The sequence below is a fragment of the Mugil cephalus genome, chromosome 10 (assembly GCF_022458985.1).
Source record: "Mugil cephalus isolate CIBA_MC_2020 chromosome 10, CIBA_Mcephalus_1.1, whole genome shotgun sequence".
Lineage (NCBI taxonomy): Eukaryota > Metazoa > Chordata > Actinopteri > Mugiliformes > Mugilidae > Mugil > Mugil cephalus.
This window is the reverse complement of record NC_061779.1, coordinates 7,483,582-7,502,229: the sequence shown is the minus strand read 5'-3', so window position 1 is coordinate 7,502,229 and position 18,648 is coordinate 7,483,582. Positions and strand designations below refer to the sequence as shown.

The 18,648-nt window shown below is 40.7% G+C and overlaps 1 protein-coding gene across 2 annotated transcripts in view; it reads right to left on the bottom strand.

Moving 5' to 3' along the window:
- Nucleotides 1–18,648, bottom strand: part of necab2 (N-terminal EF-hand calcium binding protein 2) — a 129,466-nt gene that overhangs the window by 110,332 nt on the left and 486 nt on the right. For both annotated transcript variants that reach the window (XM_047596425.1, XM_047596426.1), the window contains exon 2: nt 14,850–14,874. In XM_047596425.1, coding sequence (XP_047452381.1) covers nt 14,850–14,874 — 25 coding nt within the window. The remainder of the gene's footprint in view (nt 1–14,849; nt 14,875–18,648) is intronic.

The window sequence follows — 18,648 nt, the reverse complement described above, 5'->3', positions numbered from 1 at the left end:
GCTAATCTCCAGATCACCTGCGCTGTCAATGACATACAGTTGCTGCGTTCACCATGGCAACCCCATGACTTTGTGTGGAACCGCACAAAACTGCTGGGGATGGCAGGGACTTGCTCTGCTGGTAATGATCCTTTAGAGATAATGGAACCTACCTGCATTGTCACATTTTGCATGCCCAATTGGTTTGTCTTTTCAAACCTTTCGAACTAGTCTGATAATGGAGCTTGAGGAGAAGGAAAATACAGCATGCTGCTGCCCCGACCTGCACTTGGCTGTGCAAGCGCTGAACAAATAAACGGTGGCATTACATAAAAGATCATGCAGTTCAATTTAAAGCGTGTGCTGTGTGCTGCTAAGCGAGCCCAAGTAGATGTCTTGCAAGTCAGAGGAGAGCAGGGGAGAGGTGTTATTTCGCCCAAAGCAATCAGCTGCAAGAGATGCCGAAGTCCCGCTCTTGCAATTTTCACTGGGCAAAGAAGCCGCTTTCTACTTGAACAAATACGGCTTCATTATTTCTTTGACTTACAACAAACTTTAAAGTTGCATCCATTTAATTTAAAGTCTGGAACCAGACTGCTGACTGAGGCTTTTCTTAAAAAAAAGGGAAGACAGCTCACGTATTATCCTCTTCCATCCCATGCTAAAAGGTGGCCTTTTAGCAATCAAAGCATACGTGCAGCTAATCCCATTAATTAGAGCTTGTTTGCACATAACCAGCTGGCAAATCTAATTTAAATGCAGCCCTTCTTACCGATGTTAATTCCACCTGGGTTTTGACATATTACAGTGTTTACAGTGACTGATTGAGGCCTGATACACGCTGCCAGCAGACTGTCATCTTCTCCATATTAAAAAAAAAAAAAAAAAAAAAATTCAGAACACTCCATCTTTCCCACTCTACATTTTCCCTGCACATGAATGCAACCCCGACACAAATCACTGCCTCTAATCTGTTCAGGACACAATGCAGCTCTGATCTCGTCACTGTTTGTTCCCACTCTCGAGAGGATTTTAGTGACTGCTCTTGTGTGCGTGTGTGTGTGTGCTCTGAAAAGGTCACATCAGTGAATCAATGATTGCCTCTTGTACCTCCGGCACTTAAGTAGAGAATCAGGTTGAACTGATTAAAGGTTTTGCTTTGTTCCTGATTACTTGTTTAGACTCATAATTTCCTTGGCCTTTGGTTTCAGCCTTTGCTTTGCCTTTTCTTGTAACGTCAGTCAATAGTCTGACGAGTGCTTAAGGACTGTGTGCATGTTCGAAAGTAGAGGTTGACAAACAAGCAGAGAAATTTGGGGTTTAACAACGGAAATTACAGATTTAAATGGTGGGTTTGGTTAAAGTGCTAAAATAAAGTCGCCGGTTTAAGAGTTCAGAAGTTGGTTGGCGTTTCTCTTTTTCTTGCACATTGCAAGCTTGATCAGCTTTGAAGAGGAGCTTAGGAAATTACGGAGTGGTGGAGAGGAACCAGAGGATAAGTGAGAGAAACAGTGGATGTAGGAAGGGCCAGAGGCAGACAGCTCGGGGAGACTGGGGTGAGACTCATCTCACGGGTGGATCAGCTATGTTTCAGCTGATCTGCCAAATGCGGCACGATCGGGGACTCCAGGAGCACACAGGCCCAGTTAGAAACGAATCGGCGGAGACGGAGAGGCGGGGAGAGAAGCGTGAAGCAAAGGAGAGAAAAGGGATGGAAGGAGTCGATTGAAATTTGGTCTGAGGAGAATAAAGACGTTCCTCGATCTAAATCATAAAAGGACTAGTTCTATTGTTGGCTAAAGGCGCACACACACACAGACTTCTTCGCAGGGCTCCTTTTAGCAACTGAAAGACCTCTTTGCAAGTATTTACAGCCAGAGTAGAATATGCAAAGTCCTTGAGAGAAATGGAGCTTTAGAGTGACTTATTGCAGGATAGATTTTAGATGTGGGATGAGCTGTGAGAAAGGTTCACCACTGGATAAAACTAAAACTGATTCGCAATGAATTCTGAAGATGTAAAAAGTTTAAGTGGGCACATTTCTTTATGGTCCCATGGAACTGGAGCACCTTGCAGAGGACCTTAAACTATCCCTATAAAAAAATGCCCATCCTAATGCCACAAGGACTCGCTAAAAGCAGAGTCTGGTGCAGCAATAAAAGGTGAGGCATTAGCAGACAGACAGGATTGTTTCTCTAGAAGACCCATGATGGACTGTGATCCAAAAAAGTCTGGATTACATTAAAGGTGCAGCACCTTAGAGAGGAGATACTATTTAACAGGCCGTTATTTTATTTATTTTTTTTTTGGATTATCTGGAGTTATGTAATGTAGCATTAAAGCATGTAACATTAAAGCAAGAAGAACTTCAGATAAAGGTGAAAGAAATAACTTCCAATTAATTCTCCTGTTTCAAAGCTTTTCATTTCAGCTTCCCGCAGTTATTTATACATTAAATATCCCAAAGCGAATGAGCTTAAAAGATGATTTTTTTCGGGGGGGAGGTGATCTCAGCCCAGCGGAGGGCAGAAACCGTCAGGTGAGGACGACGTCTTCAAAGAGCATCTTAACTCTCGCAGCCTTTGATCCAAATCCAGGCGACCAAAACGCTTTACAAAGAGGCTCCAATCCCCTCCAGTCTCCTCCCTCCCTCGCTCCTTGGCCCATTCTTCGGTGGGCCACCAAAGGAACCTGAACAGAATCCCCTTTTCACCTTTTCATTCCAGTGTTTCATTCGTGTCATTCGTGCACCACGTTCAGACAAAGTAGAGGAACCAGCTGCAGCGAGTGGCATGACATTCAAGTTAACGTTGTTGTTGTTGTTGTTGTGTGTATCTGCTCAGGGAATTTGTTTTTAAATGTTTTATTTCCTAAAGTCTAATTTATACTGTACAGTCTTGTTTTTTACGCCTTTATTTTAACACTTCAAGTTCTGTTTGTTTGTACATTCGAGCAAAGTGACCGGAGTCAAATTCAATTCAGCACATATTGGCTGATTCTGATCCTGATCCTGATTGTGTTTTTTGGTTCCATATTTATTGTCCACATATAAAGGATATGCATGTGACATCACAGCAAGCTGATGTCTCCATGGCTACGGCCACTGAGTGGCAAAAAGTGACAGATGAGCATGGAGATTAGCAGCATTAGATTGAATCATAGGATTAAATAGCATCTAAATTGTAAAATAAAGGTGAAGAGCTGTTGTCCCATCGACTGTACCAACAGATTTGAAAAGCGGAGATATATTTTTACAGATATCTCCAACTGCCAAAGACTAGACAAAGATAACCCAGTTAAACAAATGAAATATGAATTGTGTGCTTTGGTATTTGTTTATTTAGTAAAGTGAGTCAATATTAATAAACTGTGAGGTGCACCCTGAGTAATGCAGGTTAATTTCAAGGCCAGAATTGTTCAAAAGACTTTCTGAAATGTTATGAGACTCACTGAGTGTCATTCACTGCCCTGTTTTGTTTTTTAAAAAGTTCAGGATTTGTCTCAGTCTGATGTTCACAACACAGGTTCGTGGAAGTCTGTGATGGCGCAGACAAAGGAAGCTTCCCGAGGAGCTCGGAAAAAGAGTTGCTGATCAGGCTGGAAAAGTTTCCAAAACCATCTCTAAAGAGTTTGGAATCAACGACTTCACAGCCAGACAGACTGAGAACAAATGGAGGAGATCTAAGACGACAGTTGCCCTCCACAGGAGCACCGCGTAGGTAATTTATGACCGGACTCTCTTTGCCTGCTTTCAGGACTTGTGTGAAAATCCACTGATGTTTTGAGTCATCTTTATGCAGAAATGCACAAAAATTCTCAGTGGTACAAATACTTGCATATGCAGCCTAACAGCATAATTGCCTTTCTGTTCCAACATAGAAAAAAAAAAAAATACCAATGTGCTTGCTAAAAATTGTGTTTGTTTTTTTCCAAAAATGTATAAATATGACTTAGGCAATTATGCTAACACTATAATTTCATTGCTGTTGTCATTCTCCTTGATCCCTGCGGAGTCAGTTTGGGGACTATTTGCTTTCTTGATGATTGAAAGCATTGAGAAGATAACCTCAACAGGTGGTTAGTGTAGTATTAGATAGGCAGTATAACGTGTGTGAAAGTCACAACCACCTCCAATGTTCACTAATTCTACGCCTCAGCGCCACCAGCACGGGAACAGAAGTGTAAAAATGACAAATGGTGACTTGAGGGGGAGTGATGCGTTCTTAATGTTCAGCCAAGCCAAGTTTCATATCTAACTTGTGGTGTCTTGCATCTCAAGGGAAGTTTAATAAAATATTCAATATTCAAAAGGGAAAAAGGCAGAATGTGAATCTTCTCGTAACAAGGATAAATCTAAACACTCCTTCCTTTGTTTCCTGTCACTCCGACTGAACTTCCCCTCTCTATTCTCTCATCTCTTCTGTCTCCCTGGACGCGTGGCACTCTGGGGCTTGTTAGCGGCAGTGTCGGTGATTAAAGACTGTAGGTAATTAGATACACATGACACCATTCTGACTGAGTGGCTGACGGAGGAGCCGCAACATCCACCAGCGGACGAGAGGACTGTTGGTGGAGAGCTTGCCCGCTGAAGCTTCCTAATGGATCATTTTGATCATTTAAGTGCAGAACATTATAGATTCATTAATATTAACTCTCCAGAGATGCAGCCTTAATTAGAGCGCTGCTCTTGTCTTCTAACTTATTAAGGCAGTCAGTTAAAAATAAAAGAATTTAATTTAATTTTCCATGTTTTTGTGGCGAAAATCTTTGCTGGAGACTCTCCAGTTGGGAACCGATTATGGTCCAGCAACGGTTTAGTTACGAATTAGGATGGTTGAGTCTCCTTCTCAGATTATTTGGACATTTTTGACATCAGGTTTAAGTTTGACTCATGTTTCTGTCCATGTGTTCAGGCTCGATTTGAATATTTCTTGAGGAACCCAGTCTGACACGTGAGGGTCAAGAGCAGCAGATGAACTGGCTCCAACACCAACCGAAGACAAATTGAGGAACCAGCTGGTTGTTGTGGAGACTGTCTGTCTGAATAACCCACCCCCAGACTGATCCACTTAGCTGGAGGCAGAGCAACATTTTCATTTATATAGATGTATAGGAACATCTAAACCTTAGATTCTAACGAAACGAGTGGAAGAGGGAGGAGCAGCCACAGTGAGCTGCTAGATGAAGAGCTGCAGGCAACACAAATCACATTTACAGTTCCCATCAATAACAACAGGACTGAAACACAACCAGGAAATGTTCCACATTCCACCTTTAAATATACAAAGACATGCCACCTTACGAGAAGAGTCTGGCATTTTGGGGAAACGGTATTATTCCTTTTCTGGCTGGGAATTAAATGAGACAATCGATAACTCACTCAAGAGCCTTCTCCTTGTCTGCAAAGTATTAAGTGGACTGACCCGAGAATATGTGGCTGACTCACTCATTTGGCTTTACTCCAACACAATCCCTCCTCTGATCCTGCTAATCTTTAAACGAGAAGCTACCACTCTTCACTCTCAGACAGAAAACAAATGATTGTTACGCCCCCTCCAAGAACAAGAATATATAAATGGACATATAAAGCACAGAGATATCGAGCTTAGGTTTGAGAAATCCGTCTGTTAAAGATATAACAGCCGTGTCACAACAAGTTGACGTTCGACATTTTGCTGTTGTCAGAATACAAGTCTGGTAAAATGCCATTTGGATTTCATAATGAGGCATGGTTGAACTGATAGATAAAAAAAATTGTTGCATGGAATTGTACTGTCGTCCAACCACTCAGAGCCATTTTGTTGTAACATGTCTGACTATGTTTCTGTAACTCTTCTGTTCGTTACCACATAAAAACCCACCCAAATGATTAGACTGGCCCAGAAGATCTTTTCTGGAGCGTAATAATTTCCCAGACCAGACCAACTCTCAATCACAAAATACTTGTGTGTGAATAAGTTAGTTTTCAAACTTGAGGAAAGTTCATGAAAAGAACAAAGAAAGAGCAGCTAACTAGCTCCTGACTTGGTCTGACATGAGGATGTTATCAGTCCTGTCCTTTTTACCAAATATTCCTTTTAAAGATGTGAGCCTTAGAAAAAGGTTCAAGAGGCAGACCGACAGTTAATCGAGAGGCAATCCGTCCAGGCTCCTTTTAAGACCTGAGGCCAAGTGAATCTGTTGAATAAACCATGAACTAAATGCTCCCATCATGCTGTCTGTCTGCACTGACTCACCCCTCTCCCTGCTGTCTGTTACTTGTCACTTCTTCTTTCTTCGCCGATTTACATCTTGTTTTTCTCTCTGTTCTTTCCCCGTGAATCTTCATCTCCCCTCTGTGTAGGAATTTATCTTCCCTGCTCCTTTGACACTGTTTTCAGTTCCTTTTACAGCATCTTTTATTTCTCCTTTTTTTTTTTCCAGACCCCTCTTCTCCTCCCACGGTTTTGGTCTGTTTGATCATTAGTTTTCATTAATTTTCCTACAGTCTTGCCTACATTTTCTCTAAAGGCTTTGCTATTGTGTGCCCAAATCTCTGGGGATAAGACTTACCATCATCATGTAGAAAATAACAAATCTAAAGTATTTAAAATGAAGAAAGTGTGATCTAAACAGTGTATCCTTTATTAAATATTAAACTATATAATGTACGAGTAAAGTGTATGTAATAATTTAGTTTTATAGAGATATTACTGTTGCTCTCTACGCAAATATTAAACTTAAGATACAACAGGATATGATAGGTATATCATATAAGATATCTAACATTTGCAATTTGCAATTCAAGCGGTTGAATAATCTGTGGAAAATCCTGTTGTAATAATTGTAATTGTAGATATAGTTGATGAACAATTTTGTCAGCTACCTGACTATGTGTAAAAATCTATAGAAGAAAGTTATCCATGTCATAATATTGGTAATAGGTGCATGCTGAGCAAAGAGTTCTTCTTGTGTAATACTCAACTTTAATTTGCAACTTTCTCATCTTTAACTCCTTGCAGGTAGAAAACTACTTTTCGAGTTTAATTGGATCAGTTCTTTCAAGTGGCAAATGCATGATTAATCCCAATAAATCCCAATGTCTGGCAATTGCAGCAACACAAATGAATAAAAAATATATATTTAAATGGAGAGCGATGGTTAATTTCAGGTGGCTCTCTAGTGTCTTTTAAGTCACCCATCTATCTACTACCTATTACTACTTCTCCACTGAAGGGCTGCAAGTGGCTGGAGCCTTTCCCACCTGACACTGGGCAAGAGGAACTGGTCTATCACAGAGAACCATTCACACTTACATCTATACCAGCACATGGAGATGGATTAGAACCAAGAACTTGGTTGTCAGCGATTTTTATCAGTTTAAACTGAGACATTCCTGCAGATTGTGGTTATACTCCTGATTCTATCCAGACAACAAAGATGAAACAAAAGCAAGTGGATTCTTGAAGACATTTCACCACTCAGTTCTAATTGTCTGGTGGGGAGTTTAGACCTTTAAAGGGAACGTTGTGTGGGTGGCTTTTTTTTAATATACCATGACCTAGATAACAGTAGAAACCTTCACAGACAGTATACTGTAGCTACAGCAGTGCTGGCCTCAAAAACATTTTTTAAAAAGCAAGAAATATAAATTATGCAACAGAGCATCTTAGAACACAATACAGAAACCTGAAGTGCATAGAATGAGAAAACAACCGAGGGATGCATAAGTGTCAGTGTCTCACTGCTGAAAAGAGCCAAATTTGATGAATGGAGTATTGGCTCCTTGCTATAGTGTTCTGGATATGACTGTGTGTAGACGACAGGGATGGTTATATAAGCAAAAAAAAAAAAAACAACAAAAGGTCTGGTCTATTCATTAAGAACTTCATGAGGGAGCTGGTAAACAGTTTAAGATAATGGTGGAGCATCAGTATCTATGACAACATTTGACAACATTTACAAAACCTATAGACTCCTTTGCGGCCTTCGTCATTGTGACGTCACAACGTTAGCTGGAGGCAAAACAAACACTGTCACTGTCAACCGTGAAAACATCTCTTGCTGTATTTTTGGATGCCGAAACCGAAAAAGCAAAAACAGTAACTTGAAGTTGTATCACATACCAGCCACTGCCAGTTGTAGACGACTTTGATTGAATGTGATTAAAAGATTCATGTTTGCAGCACACACTTCATATCAGGAAAGATTAATATGTAATACATCAACTTTTTCAGTTAATCATTATTTGGGCGACATATTAATGCTAATGCTCACCGCTAGCTAGGGGTGTCCTAGTGTCCTAGCAGAAATTGGTGATATGCGTCTAACGATTTGTATACCTTCAGCTTTTCTTTCCTGTTTCTCAATTAGATATGTGTAAATGTCTGGCCATTGCACTGTGAGCCGTCCTGTCAAATCGTTCATCCAGTGAGTGAGAGTGTAGGGGTAGGTGGATGTAGTTCCATCAGTGAGAGTCAACTTTTTAAAACAAGACTCAGGTGTACACACACAATGAGTGTCTTAGTATATTCTCTAAAATATGCATTTTCCTCATTTATTCTTGCCAAAACAGTCCATTGAAATATGCTAACCAGTGTTTACGGGCTGTAGCGTTAGAGGTGTTTTGCCTCCAGCTAAGCCCCGCCCCTCAAAAAACATCTACACATTTTATGGATGGATGGATGGATGGGTGAAGTAAACATAAAGCAAAATCATTACCTTTCACCTTTGCTCTCAAAATGCTTGGTGGCAGTGAAATGACTAGTAATACCCACCATCTTCCATCACATAACAAAAATGAGTTAACCTTAAAATAAATGGGGTAAAAATGAAACATACGCAATAATGTGAGATCATCTGAGTGAGAATCATTAAGAGGAGTTTTCAGTAACGAAGAGAAAAGTAAGATGGTCAGCAATTTCACACAGCCACCATTAAGAAATTTCAAATTTCACAGAGGTCTGCTGCAAGTTTCCCAAATGAGGCTGAATCTCGTATATTCAGATATGAGATTTGATTTATGTGCATGAGCTGTGACGGCAGCGATTGCAGTTAAATTCAAGACACAACATGAACTAGAATTATCACCTTTAACCTTTATTGGAATCTTAATGGCATCTTGCATCATTAGTGAAATGACTAACATTAACCACCATCAAATTGAGGTGACCTTAAAATAAATGGGGTAAAAATGAAATGAAGCTGGATAATAGATTGGCACAATTCCTGCGGCCATTTAAGCTAAAATCATTGAAAACTTTTGCTGAGAGAGCCTACAGATTCACCATTAAAAGCTTCCCCAAATGAGCCCGATTCAAAGGCTGAACTCAAATACGATTAGGAGCTGTGACCGCAACAATGGCAGAAAAATCCGAGACAGGTTCGCTGACAGGAGGAGGTGGAGCGAACAGCTGAGAACGCTTGGACACCAAATCTAAATCTCCAGACAAAATACAAGCAAAACGAGTCAGTCGGTTTAATTAACGCAACTCGTCACTGTTTGGCCACACGGAGCAGAAGCTGCTGCACCCTCCCCGTTCGTTTTAAAGCTGTAACGTTGTAACAGTGTCTGGTTTTGACAGCCCGGATAAACAAGCCTCCCTAAACTCCGTCTGCTCGCCGTCTTTATGTCAAACACTGCGATGATAATTAGCAGATGGCTGATGAGTCAGGAGGCGCGAGACGCGAGGAAATAAAACAATCTACCATAAGCGACGAGAGCACGGATACAAAGCCCCCTGTCCCTAGTTGTCTGCCCCGGACATCATGAGCGGTGTATCAGGTGACACACCCATGCTTCGCCTACACAGGTGTTTTCGCTTAAATGATCTGATAAGGCCCTTAATTCATTCATTCATTCCTCCTTATGTCACACATATTCAGTACAGTAAGGAGCAAATTGAGATGGTGAACACTTGGAAAGTAGACCATGCCATGAATTCCACTGTGACTGGGACTTTTTTAGGTCAGTATTGTGAATAAATTTCACATTCAAATGCTCATTAAAAGGGTGGAAAGTAAATGTAGTGTACAATATAAAAAAATAGGTCGTTTTTTTTCTGGTTTTCTACTAATGGCAGGGTTGTCGGTTCAGTCCCCAGCTCCTCGTGTCTAAACTGTCCTTAGAGAATACAGTGGATTTCTCCAGAATGGTGTGTGAATGTGTGAAAATTAGAAATTGTGAGCTTAGTGGTTTAGGAAGTCGCGTGCTCAAAATACGTGGCGACATTAGCTATAAGGGCCGTGACACACTAAGAGGACTGTCAGCCCTTTTTTTGTGTCAGGCTTTGAGAATCTGAGGACCTAGTTTTGGTTGTGTGTCCTCCAGGGGATGTACAGACTTCACTGCTGTGCCATGACTCTTTAAGCATCACGTCGACTAGTCACTGATCACGTGATGATAACAGCGCATAGCACCTCCTAGAAGACAGGTGGGGAGCCCAGTGGGTCATTACAGCAAACTAGCAACTAGTTCATTTAAATACTTCAGTACCGTGACATGTCAGTCCTGAAATACAACAAAAGTACTACTTCAATACACACTCACACACAATACAGACATCCGCTAACGCTAGCACATCAAGTATTTGTAAAAGTTATTAGACATTTAGCTGCGGTACACGTAGAAGGATTCAGAGTAATACTGCATGTTTTTTTAACCGGCTACATTATTCCATTTCCCAACATGATGTGGAGTACTATTACATGCTAGTGACAGCGCTGAGTTGCAGCCTGTTTTATACAGGCTATACATATCTGCTGCTCAGTCTACACAGTAGGTCAAGAATATAAATTTCATTGTTGCACAGCATTATTTTCTACTGGGTTTTTATTGGTCATGTCATCTTTCAGGAATTAATAGTAGATTTTCATAAAACTTGAACCCATGCAGCCCACAGCCTCCTGCACTATTGACACTAGTCGAATATTTGTTGGAGCAAGTGTTAGTGGAGAAAGGCCACACAGAGGGCTCTTCTCAGTTTTCGTCTTCAGCTAATCTGAACATTTAAAATATTTTCACAACATGAGCATCTCGATAGATAGATACTTTATTTATCACGCGGGAGTAGACTGAATCAACTCCAGACCGCCATCAGCATAACTCAAGAGAGACTAGCTCTGTACGACAGTTTATAGCTCTTCTTAGCTTCATAGCCTCCCAGCTAATACTAATGACAACAGACTATTGCCACCTGCTGGTACAAACAGTTTCCTTTTGCACAGACACAAATCGTTATGTTCCAGCTCTCCTGGCTTGGCTGTAGTCGTTGCGGTGTGTTCAAGTGCGGCTTGTTTGTAGCCCAGACACCTGAGAATGCTGCTGCTGCTGGGCAGGGAATTACATGGAATTCAGTCCACATTGATTTCATTATTTACACCTGTGCTTTTTATTCTGTGACACATTAAAATGTTTTCTGTAATAAAAGCCCTCACGGTGTCCTCACATAATCCCTTCCATTATTATGCACAACTTAAGCTGAGGTCTAATTAGTCACAATGACTAGAAACACCTGCGTGGGTGTGCAGAGCCTTTCAGTGGGAGCTTTTATAAAAATTAAAAAAAAAAAAAAAAAAAATCTGTTTACTGAACAAAAGAATATTGCTTTTGATATGTCACATTCTGGAAAGTCCCAATGTAATTAGTCACATTAAAAAAAAGGCTTTCATATTGTTGCTGGACTAACCTCACAGCATTAACGGATATTAGTCCAACCCATCGATATTAGAAAGCTGAAATGAGTAGGCGACTGGTTAAGCAAATATAAAGTTGGACCTTGTGTCTTTTTTTAAAGCAAAAATGCAAAAAATGGAGAAATAGACATGGCAAGAAATGTTAACTGGCTCAGTTTGGTGCATTCACTTTAAATTCCTTCTTCACAAAAACATTCATTTAAATCACTTTCCACATTGAACAATCCGATTTTATCTTATTTACTAGAAGGGAAATTAATGGGACGGTTTGTAACCTCCTAGCTAATAGTACTCTCTGTTTTGATTGATGAATGCAGGCTACTGCCACCTGCTGGAACGAGGAGTTGTTTCCTTTCATGCAGGATGCTGAACATGTACACCAATCAGGCATAACATTATGATCACCTGCCTAATATTATTTGGGTACTAAGGGTTGAGGGGAGGGGCCTCTGTGGATCATCCCACAGATACTTGACCAGATCAACACCTGAAGTGTTTTTGTGTGTGCCTGTGTCAGGCTGTATCCTGCTGGGGCTGGTTGCTTCCATCAAGGACACGGGGTGGGGGGCCTGAATCAAACCTTCTTCTTTTTTTCCAGATAAGTCAGTTAAGGTTGAAGGCTGGTCATGAATGTAGGGTCCGTATTGGCGTTACAGATAAAAAACAATAATAATTAACTTGAGGATTGAATGAGTCCTGTTTTTTTTAAAGTGCAAATGAAATGCAAGCACAGGCCATGATCCTATTTCATAATATTTCCATTTTCACTTGCTGACAATGAATTCTCATACTGCAGCAGCCTGATGGACTGTGGTATATTATATAGGTGCAAATAGCGAACAAAGTGCTATAAAATGATGCAGCTATTTCAGAGACTTATCAGCACCTGAAAAATTCCACCAGTTAGATAACAATTTCTGTGCATCAGCCGCAATAATCACAAATGACCACTTTGCGCTCACATGTAAGTACAACCAAGCTCGGGCAAACTGATGCACTTATGGTTATGCTTCTTTTTTTTGCGGTAGACGTGGATGCAACATGACAACACACATACACACTCCCTGACAGGCAGAAGGATGATTTTTATACTGTGAATATAAAGACAGAACACGGCCAATTAAACCTTAATTACTGCCCCGTTGTCAGATATATGACACCGTCTCTTATTCCCTCGCTCCTTTTCCTCTTCTCTCGCTGCTCTTCCTCTGCTCCTGGCCTCCTCTTTCTTTTAAACTACTTCTGCCACCGCTTGCCTCTACTTCTGTCAGTCTCTCCCTCCCTGCACCTTCTTTCCTTTTCAACAATTCTCTCCTCTCCCTGTTAGCATCTCCCTACTCTCTCTCTTGCGCTCACTCATTAAAACAGTTCCCTGGTCCTCTCTCAGGAGAGAGGAGGAGGAGGAGGAGGGTAAAAATAGCTCTTCTTTAGCTTATGCTCACTGGTTCGCCAGCCTGCGTTCAGTACATCAAACAGCCACGTTCCCCATCATAACCGCCGCTCCTCTATGACTCCGTTTTCTGTGGCGCTGCAGCAACTCATCGAAAAAAAATAAATAAATAAATAAAAGAATACACTCATAGCTGCCTCTTTACAGACTGTTTGCAGGCGTCTGCAGCTGCAATAAAGTTGTTCAAACACGGCAAGAGAGGCTGCCATCAGAAGGCTGCACATAATTCGACAGCTTGTTTGTGAAGAACGAGCTGCCACTACGACCTGTCCGCCGTGCTCAGGATAAAATCAGCTCGAAATGAAAATGCAAATGTGTCTTAATCGGCGTTCTGTATCAGAGCAGTTGCTAATATAGGTGGCTCAAGCTTTTACAAAACGCTGACAGCTGAGGCAACAGTCTGTAATAAAAGAACAATTGTTCCAAACCCCATGCAAGATAAGAATGTCATCAGAAGCAATGACGGTTAAATCATCTGTAAAAACTGTTTATGTTGGCAGATAAACCATCACAGTGGCGCACAGTAAAGCAAACACAGATCTTTCCTACAGAAATAAATTTGAGGAGTATAGCTGTGCTGAGGAGCAATCGGATTCGGAGTCTCCTCCAAACACAAACACATGCTGGAAGAGCAAATGACCATCTGGCTGCCTTTTATGTCGTTTCCTCATTAGTTAAAGTCTTTTGTCGACAGCGCAGTGATAGGATGAAACAGGCCAGGAGGGAGAGGATGACGGAAGATGCGGGAGGAGAAGACTGGCGATGAAGAGAAAGTGAAAATAGCAGTACTTGTGATGCCAGAGGGTATAAACAAACTGCTCACTGGCACAGCTACACAATAATACCAACTTGCCCTTCTGAAAACACTTTCATGTCCCACCATGCTAAAAATACAGTGAACTGCAGCAGACAGACAGGGTTTACCATTCTCCAGGTGTACAAAAGGGATTCAAAGACAGTAAATCTGACATAACACACAGCAGAGAAATAATTCAGGAACAATACAGAACTAGAAAACCGTCATAATATACATACCTTTGCTGCCAAAGCTGTACAGTCCTCCAAAGGTATTATTTTACAGCTAAGGTTTTCTAACTACGCTTGAAGTTCAAAAACGCATGCACAAGGAGTAGCTGTGGCATAGTGGGTTGTCCCTGAACCAGAGAGTTAGGAAGTGTACTGAGGAGTGAAATATCCTTGAGCAAGACGCTGAGCTTGACATTGGTGTGTGAATGAATAGAGTGTGACTACCAATTACCAAGTATGTGTGTGTGTGCACAATACCGGGGCCATTTAACATGTAGTGATTCATGGAGTTTTCATTAGAGTGCTAAACTATATGAGAAATTGTTTAAAAAAGCATTCTTTTTCTCATGTTCAGATTGAGAAAGACCTTTAGTCTGGTTTTTTTAACACAGTTAAAAAGATGTAAAAGAAAGGGCATTGACTGATTTGTATTGTGGTTTTTTTACTTGTGTCAACAAATATTATGATCATTCCAGTCACACCTGGTATATCATACATATCACGTCATTTACAAAACATCTTCGATAGAGGAGGTCAATCTGAGTTAATCAATACTGCATCAAGAATCTAAGCTCAATGGCCACGATGAAAACATGCTGCTTAGAAAGTGCTAGATAACACATGATATCTATGAATGTTTTGTACTGGATAGGGTTCAAGAAATAACATAAATATCTCCATGTGTGCATGTAGATTATTAATAATAAATCATTTCACTCACCATCTTTGTCAGCTCTTCTGAATATCTGTGAACACAAAGAAGACAATATGGCTGTTACTGTTGGTGACGGTGTCTGCAGGGTATCTTCAGTTCAAAGCTGGTGTTTGGGAAGTTGCTCTTTAGTAACCGTAAAGCCACTTGAATTCATTTAAAACGTTATTTTTTAGCAAATATTTTATTAATCGAGAGTAGGTCACATGTGTATGTACAGCCGTGTGTCATCTGTATAACAAGAAATTGTATTTCTACACTGGAGTGCTGAAGGGAGGCTTTTAAACACAAAAGGAGACCCAGCAATGAACCCTGAGGAACACCATAGCTGATATTTGCAACCAAGATTGTGTCATTTTCTTTATTTGAGATGAATAATTTAAAAATATTAATGTGTTGTAATAATACTGATGTAATGTAATAATATTGAGTGACAAAGGGAGCGATAATCTCCTTATGTAAGAAAGTAACATTGTTTTGCTGGCAGTAAAAAGATGTGTCTCACTTTCTTTTTGCTTAAGATAATATTTGTAGGCTTATAACAGATGCAGTGAGACGATGATGATGATGCTCACCAATAACGTTCCACTTCATGTGGAAGGGAATTGCAGTATACATACCTTTTGATGCAGTATCCATCAAAACGTACCATTTAAGCCTTTAAGACCTGAACATCTGAATGTGCATAAAACAAAGCTTGTGGTATTTGAGTCACCGTAACTCAGCGATGGACAAAATTCAAAGTGTGTGAAGTTGCGTTTTTTAGGAAAAAAGCTGCCATTACGATAATGATGAAGCACCGCTATTGCTGGAATGATGCAAGACCAGGGGACCCAGGAAGAGAGAGTTGTTTGGAGGAATTTGTTGGTAAAAATGAAGTTAGAGCAAACCACTGTGCGTTACGGTAATTCAAATACGACGTGCTTTAAAGTATCACCAATGATACATTCAGGCTGTAAAGGGTTAACCTGCTATATTGAAGCTAATGCAGTTGCAAATAGGGTTACCGATGGATATCCCGAGCTCCACAGTTCACTTAAAACAAAGGTAACAGGTAGCCAATCAACCAAATCATGCTGATTTTTAATTAGAAAAGAGCAGCTAAATGTTTGCAGTAAAAACAAAATTCAGGAGGACAAAACGGTGATACAATTGGACAGGTTACCATTCACTGTTTTTTAGCTTTAATCACTGCAATACACATACATAAAACAAATTGTGTCTCAGACAGATATGGTGCACAGGTGTGTGATATAGCTGTGAGATTGGATTAGTTTCTAAGTGTAAAAGAGGATACAACACACAAAGAACAAAGTCACAAATCTACAGCTGATAGATGATTGAGCTTTCCTGTGTGTGTGTGACCTCATTTATAGCTTCAGTGACATGTTCACTTCCTATGGGACTGAAAGTGTCAAGTCTGGTACTTTCAGCAGTATTTCAGTATTTCAGAATGTGATATGAATGGGGGTGGTGGGGGCTTTTTAGACACTATAAGAACAAACTGACGAAAGAGAAGTGGATCATGTGTGGAAAAGTGCTTTGCAAAGTGAGTGATGTTCACATTCTTTGTACACACCATAATTAGCAGACCTGGAGCAGAGCTTTCAGTGCACTTACTGAAAAATCATTGCAAGATTAGTGGAATAAATCCACTCATAAACGGTTAAAGTGAGTGTCAAGCATTTACTCTTTAAACTGTCCAATTTTTCAGATTCTTTCGACTCTCAACATTGATTTTTTTCAAACAAAACTCGAACGTACAACACAACTGACTGACAGAAAATGAATCAGCAAAAATGACTGATTTATTAATTGATTTGTTTCTTATCCAACACACGCTGCTCGACATTCTATGTTTCAAGGACCTTAATTCTGAGGAATTGAATGCTTTATGTGTGAAGTTGGTTGAATAATTCACCTGGGGATTCATTTTTTAACTACTTTCCTACATTTAATAGATGAAAGTGTAATTCAGGAACGTTAACCAAAGTTTCACATAAATAACTGCATTTTGCATGTTGTTGTGCAACGTATGTGCATGCACTAGTGCGGAGGTTCTTGCACAACAGGCTTATGGCTCATAAAACTATAAATAAGTGGTGCCATCACGCAGTGACTACAACCATCTGAGCAGGCCAAAGTGAAAATCATTAACTGTTGAGACGAGCTGCGTTCCAAATGACAAGCTGTTCTGCATTGTTCTGCTTTCCGGCTGCACCCTGGGGTGCACTCAACTCCGCGGAAAAGAGCTGGCAGCTCTGGAGCTGCTGGAGATAGACAAGCTTGAAGAGCAGGGAAAGTGTTGCTGTGAGGAGGCGTTTCGTGTGTGTGTGTGTGTGTGTGTGTGCGTGAGTGCGTGTGTGTGTGTGTAAGGAGTTGTAACAGAAACACAGACTGAGAAGAAAATGAGAGACAGCAGAAGAGAGAAAAGATTCAACAAACTGGAGACAGAAAACAGAGACAGACGGAGGGAGAGTGCTGCATCCATCTCTTAACCTTATTAAGGTTGTATCTGAGGAGAGTGGAGAAGGATATGGAGGAAATGAGGAGAGAAGGGAAGGGAAGGAGGGGAGTGGACGAAGGATGAAAGGAGTTTAAAGAATAGCGAGAAAGGTGCATCTGGGTTAAGATGAAGGAGAGGATGATAACAGTGAAAGAGGAGAAACAAGCAGGCGGAGGGTCTAATGAGGAAAACGCAGCCCTCAGGCACAAACGCGTACAGACACACACACCATTCACTCTAACCCCTTTGGAGTAGACTTCCTCGTCATGATAATAATGCTGGGGTCAATAATATTGGGAAATGGTGAAATGATTAACATTTGAAAGAACAAGGCGCTATAGAAAGAGAGATGGAGAGTGAACGCCAGAATGACTTCACAGCTGCTGTCAGGCACAGATTGCATTGTTTGTCAGTGTGAATATGGCAGATAACTTAGTGTCCTGCACCAGAAAAGTAATCGCTCCTCCCTTGATCGAACAGCAAACAAACAGTTCAGGTGGAGAGGTTTTTCTTTTACTGAAATGCAACATTATCGGAGCCTCTGCATGGGTGGAGGTGAAGGAAATTAGGCTACACACCCTCTACACCCCCACACAGAAAGAATTGGTTTACTAGGGTAGTAGGATGTATTGGCCCTCTGGACTTGATCGTAATTATTATTTTTTAATGGAACCCCTTCTTTATCAACCTATCAATCTTTTTAGATTTTGCTCGGGGTCTGCAGGACTACTTTCTCTTTTGTTTTTTATGTTTTTTACCCCAGTTGAAGCTGCATTACCAGATCTCCAGGGGAAACATCTGGTTCCATGATTTAAAAAAAGAAGAAAAAAAAGGAGAAGAAGTATTGATGAGCTGACCTAAATCAACAGTGAACTGCCTAAGTGCTAATCCAGTGTGTAGAAAGGCTGCGTGCATGATAAACCCGCTATTATACTTGGATGGGAAACATTCGTCTGTGGCTCTAACTCAGGGATCGATAACAATACGGTAGTAAGACATTTTCATTAATAATTGAGGAGCTATGATAAAATTGGCTCGAGCGTTTACAGTGTGCGTCAGACTTTGGTTCAATTGACGGGGAAAAAAAATATATGTTTCTATTTTATTGATACGGTGGGGAAGTTTACAAGCGGAGCTAAGGGACAATAAGAGCTATGAAAGTACGCTGAATATCTGGATGAGCAAGGAGGAGGATGGACTAATAATGAGCGTCCAAGCATCGGGGACACACACAGAAGTGTTTTACTAAAGTCTAAATTAACTCAGAGAAGGCGCTGCCTACTCCGCAAACGTCCAGCTACC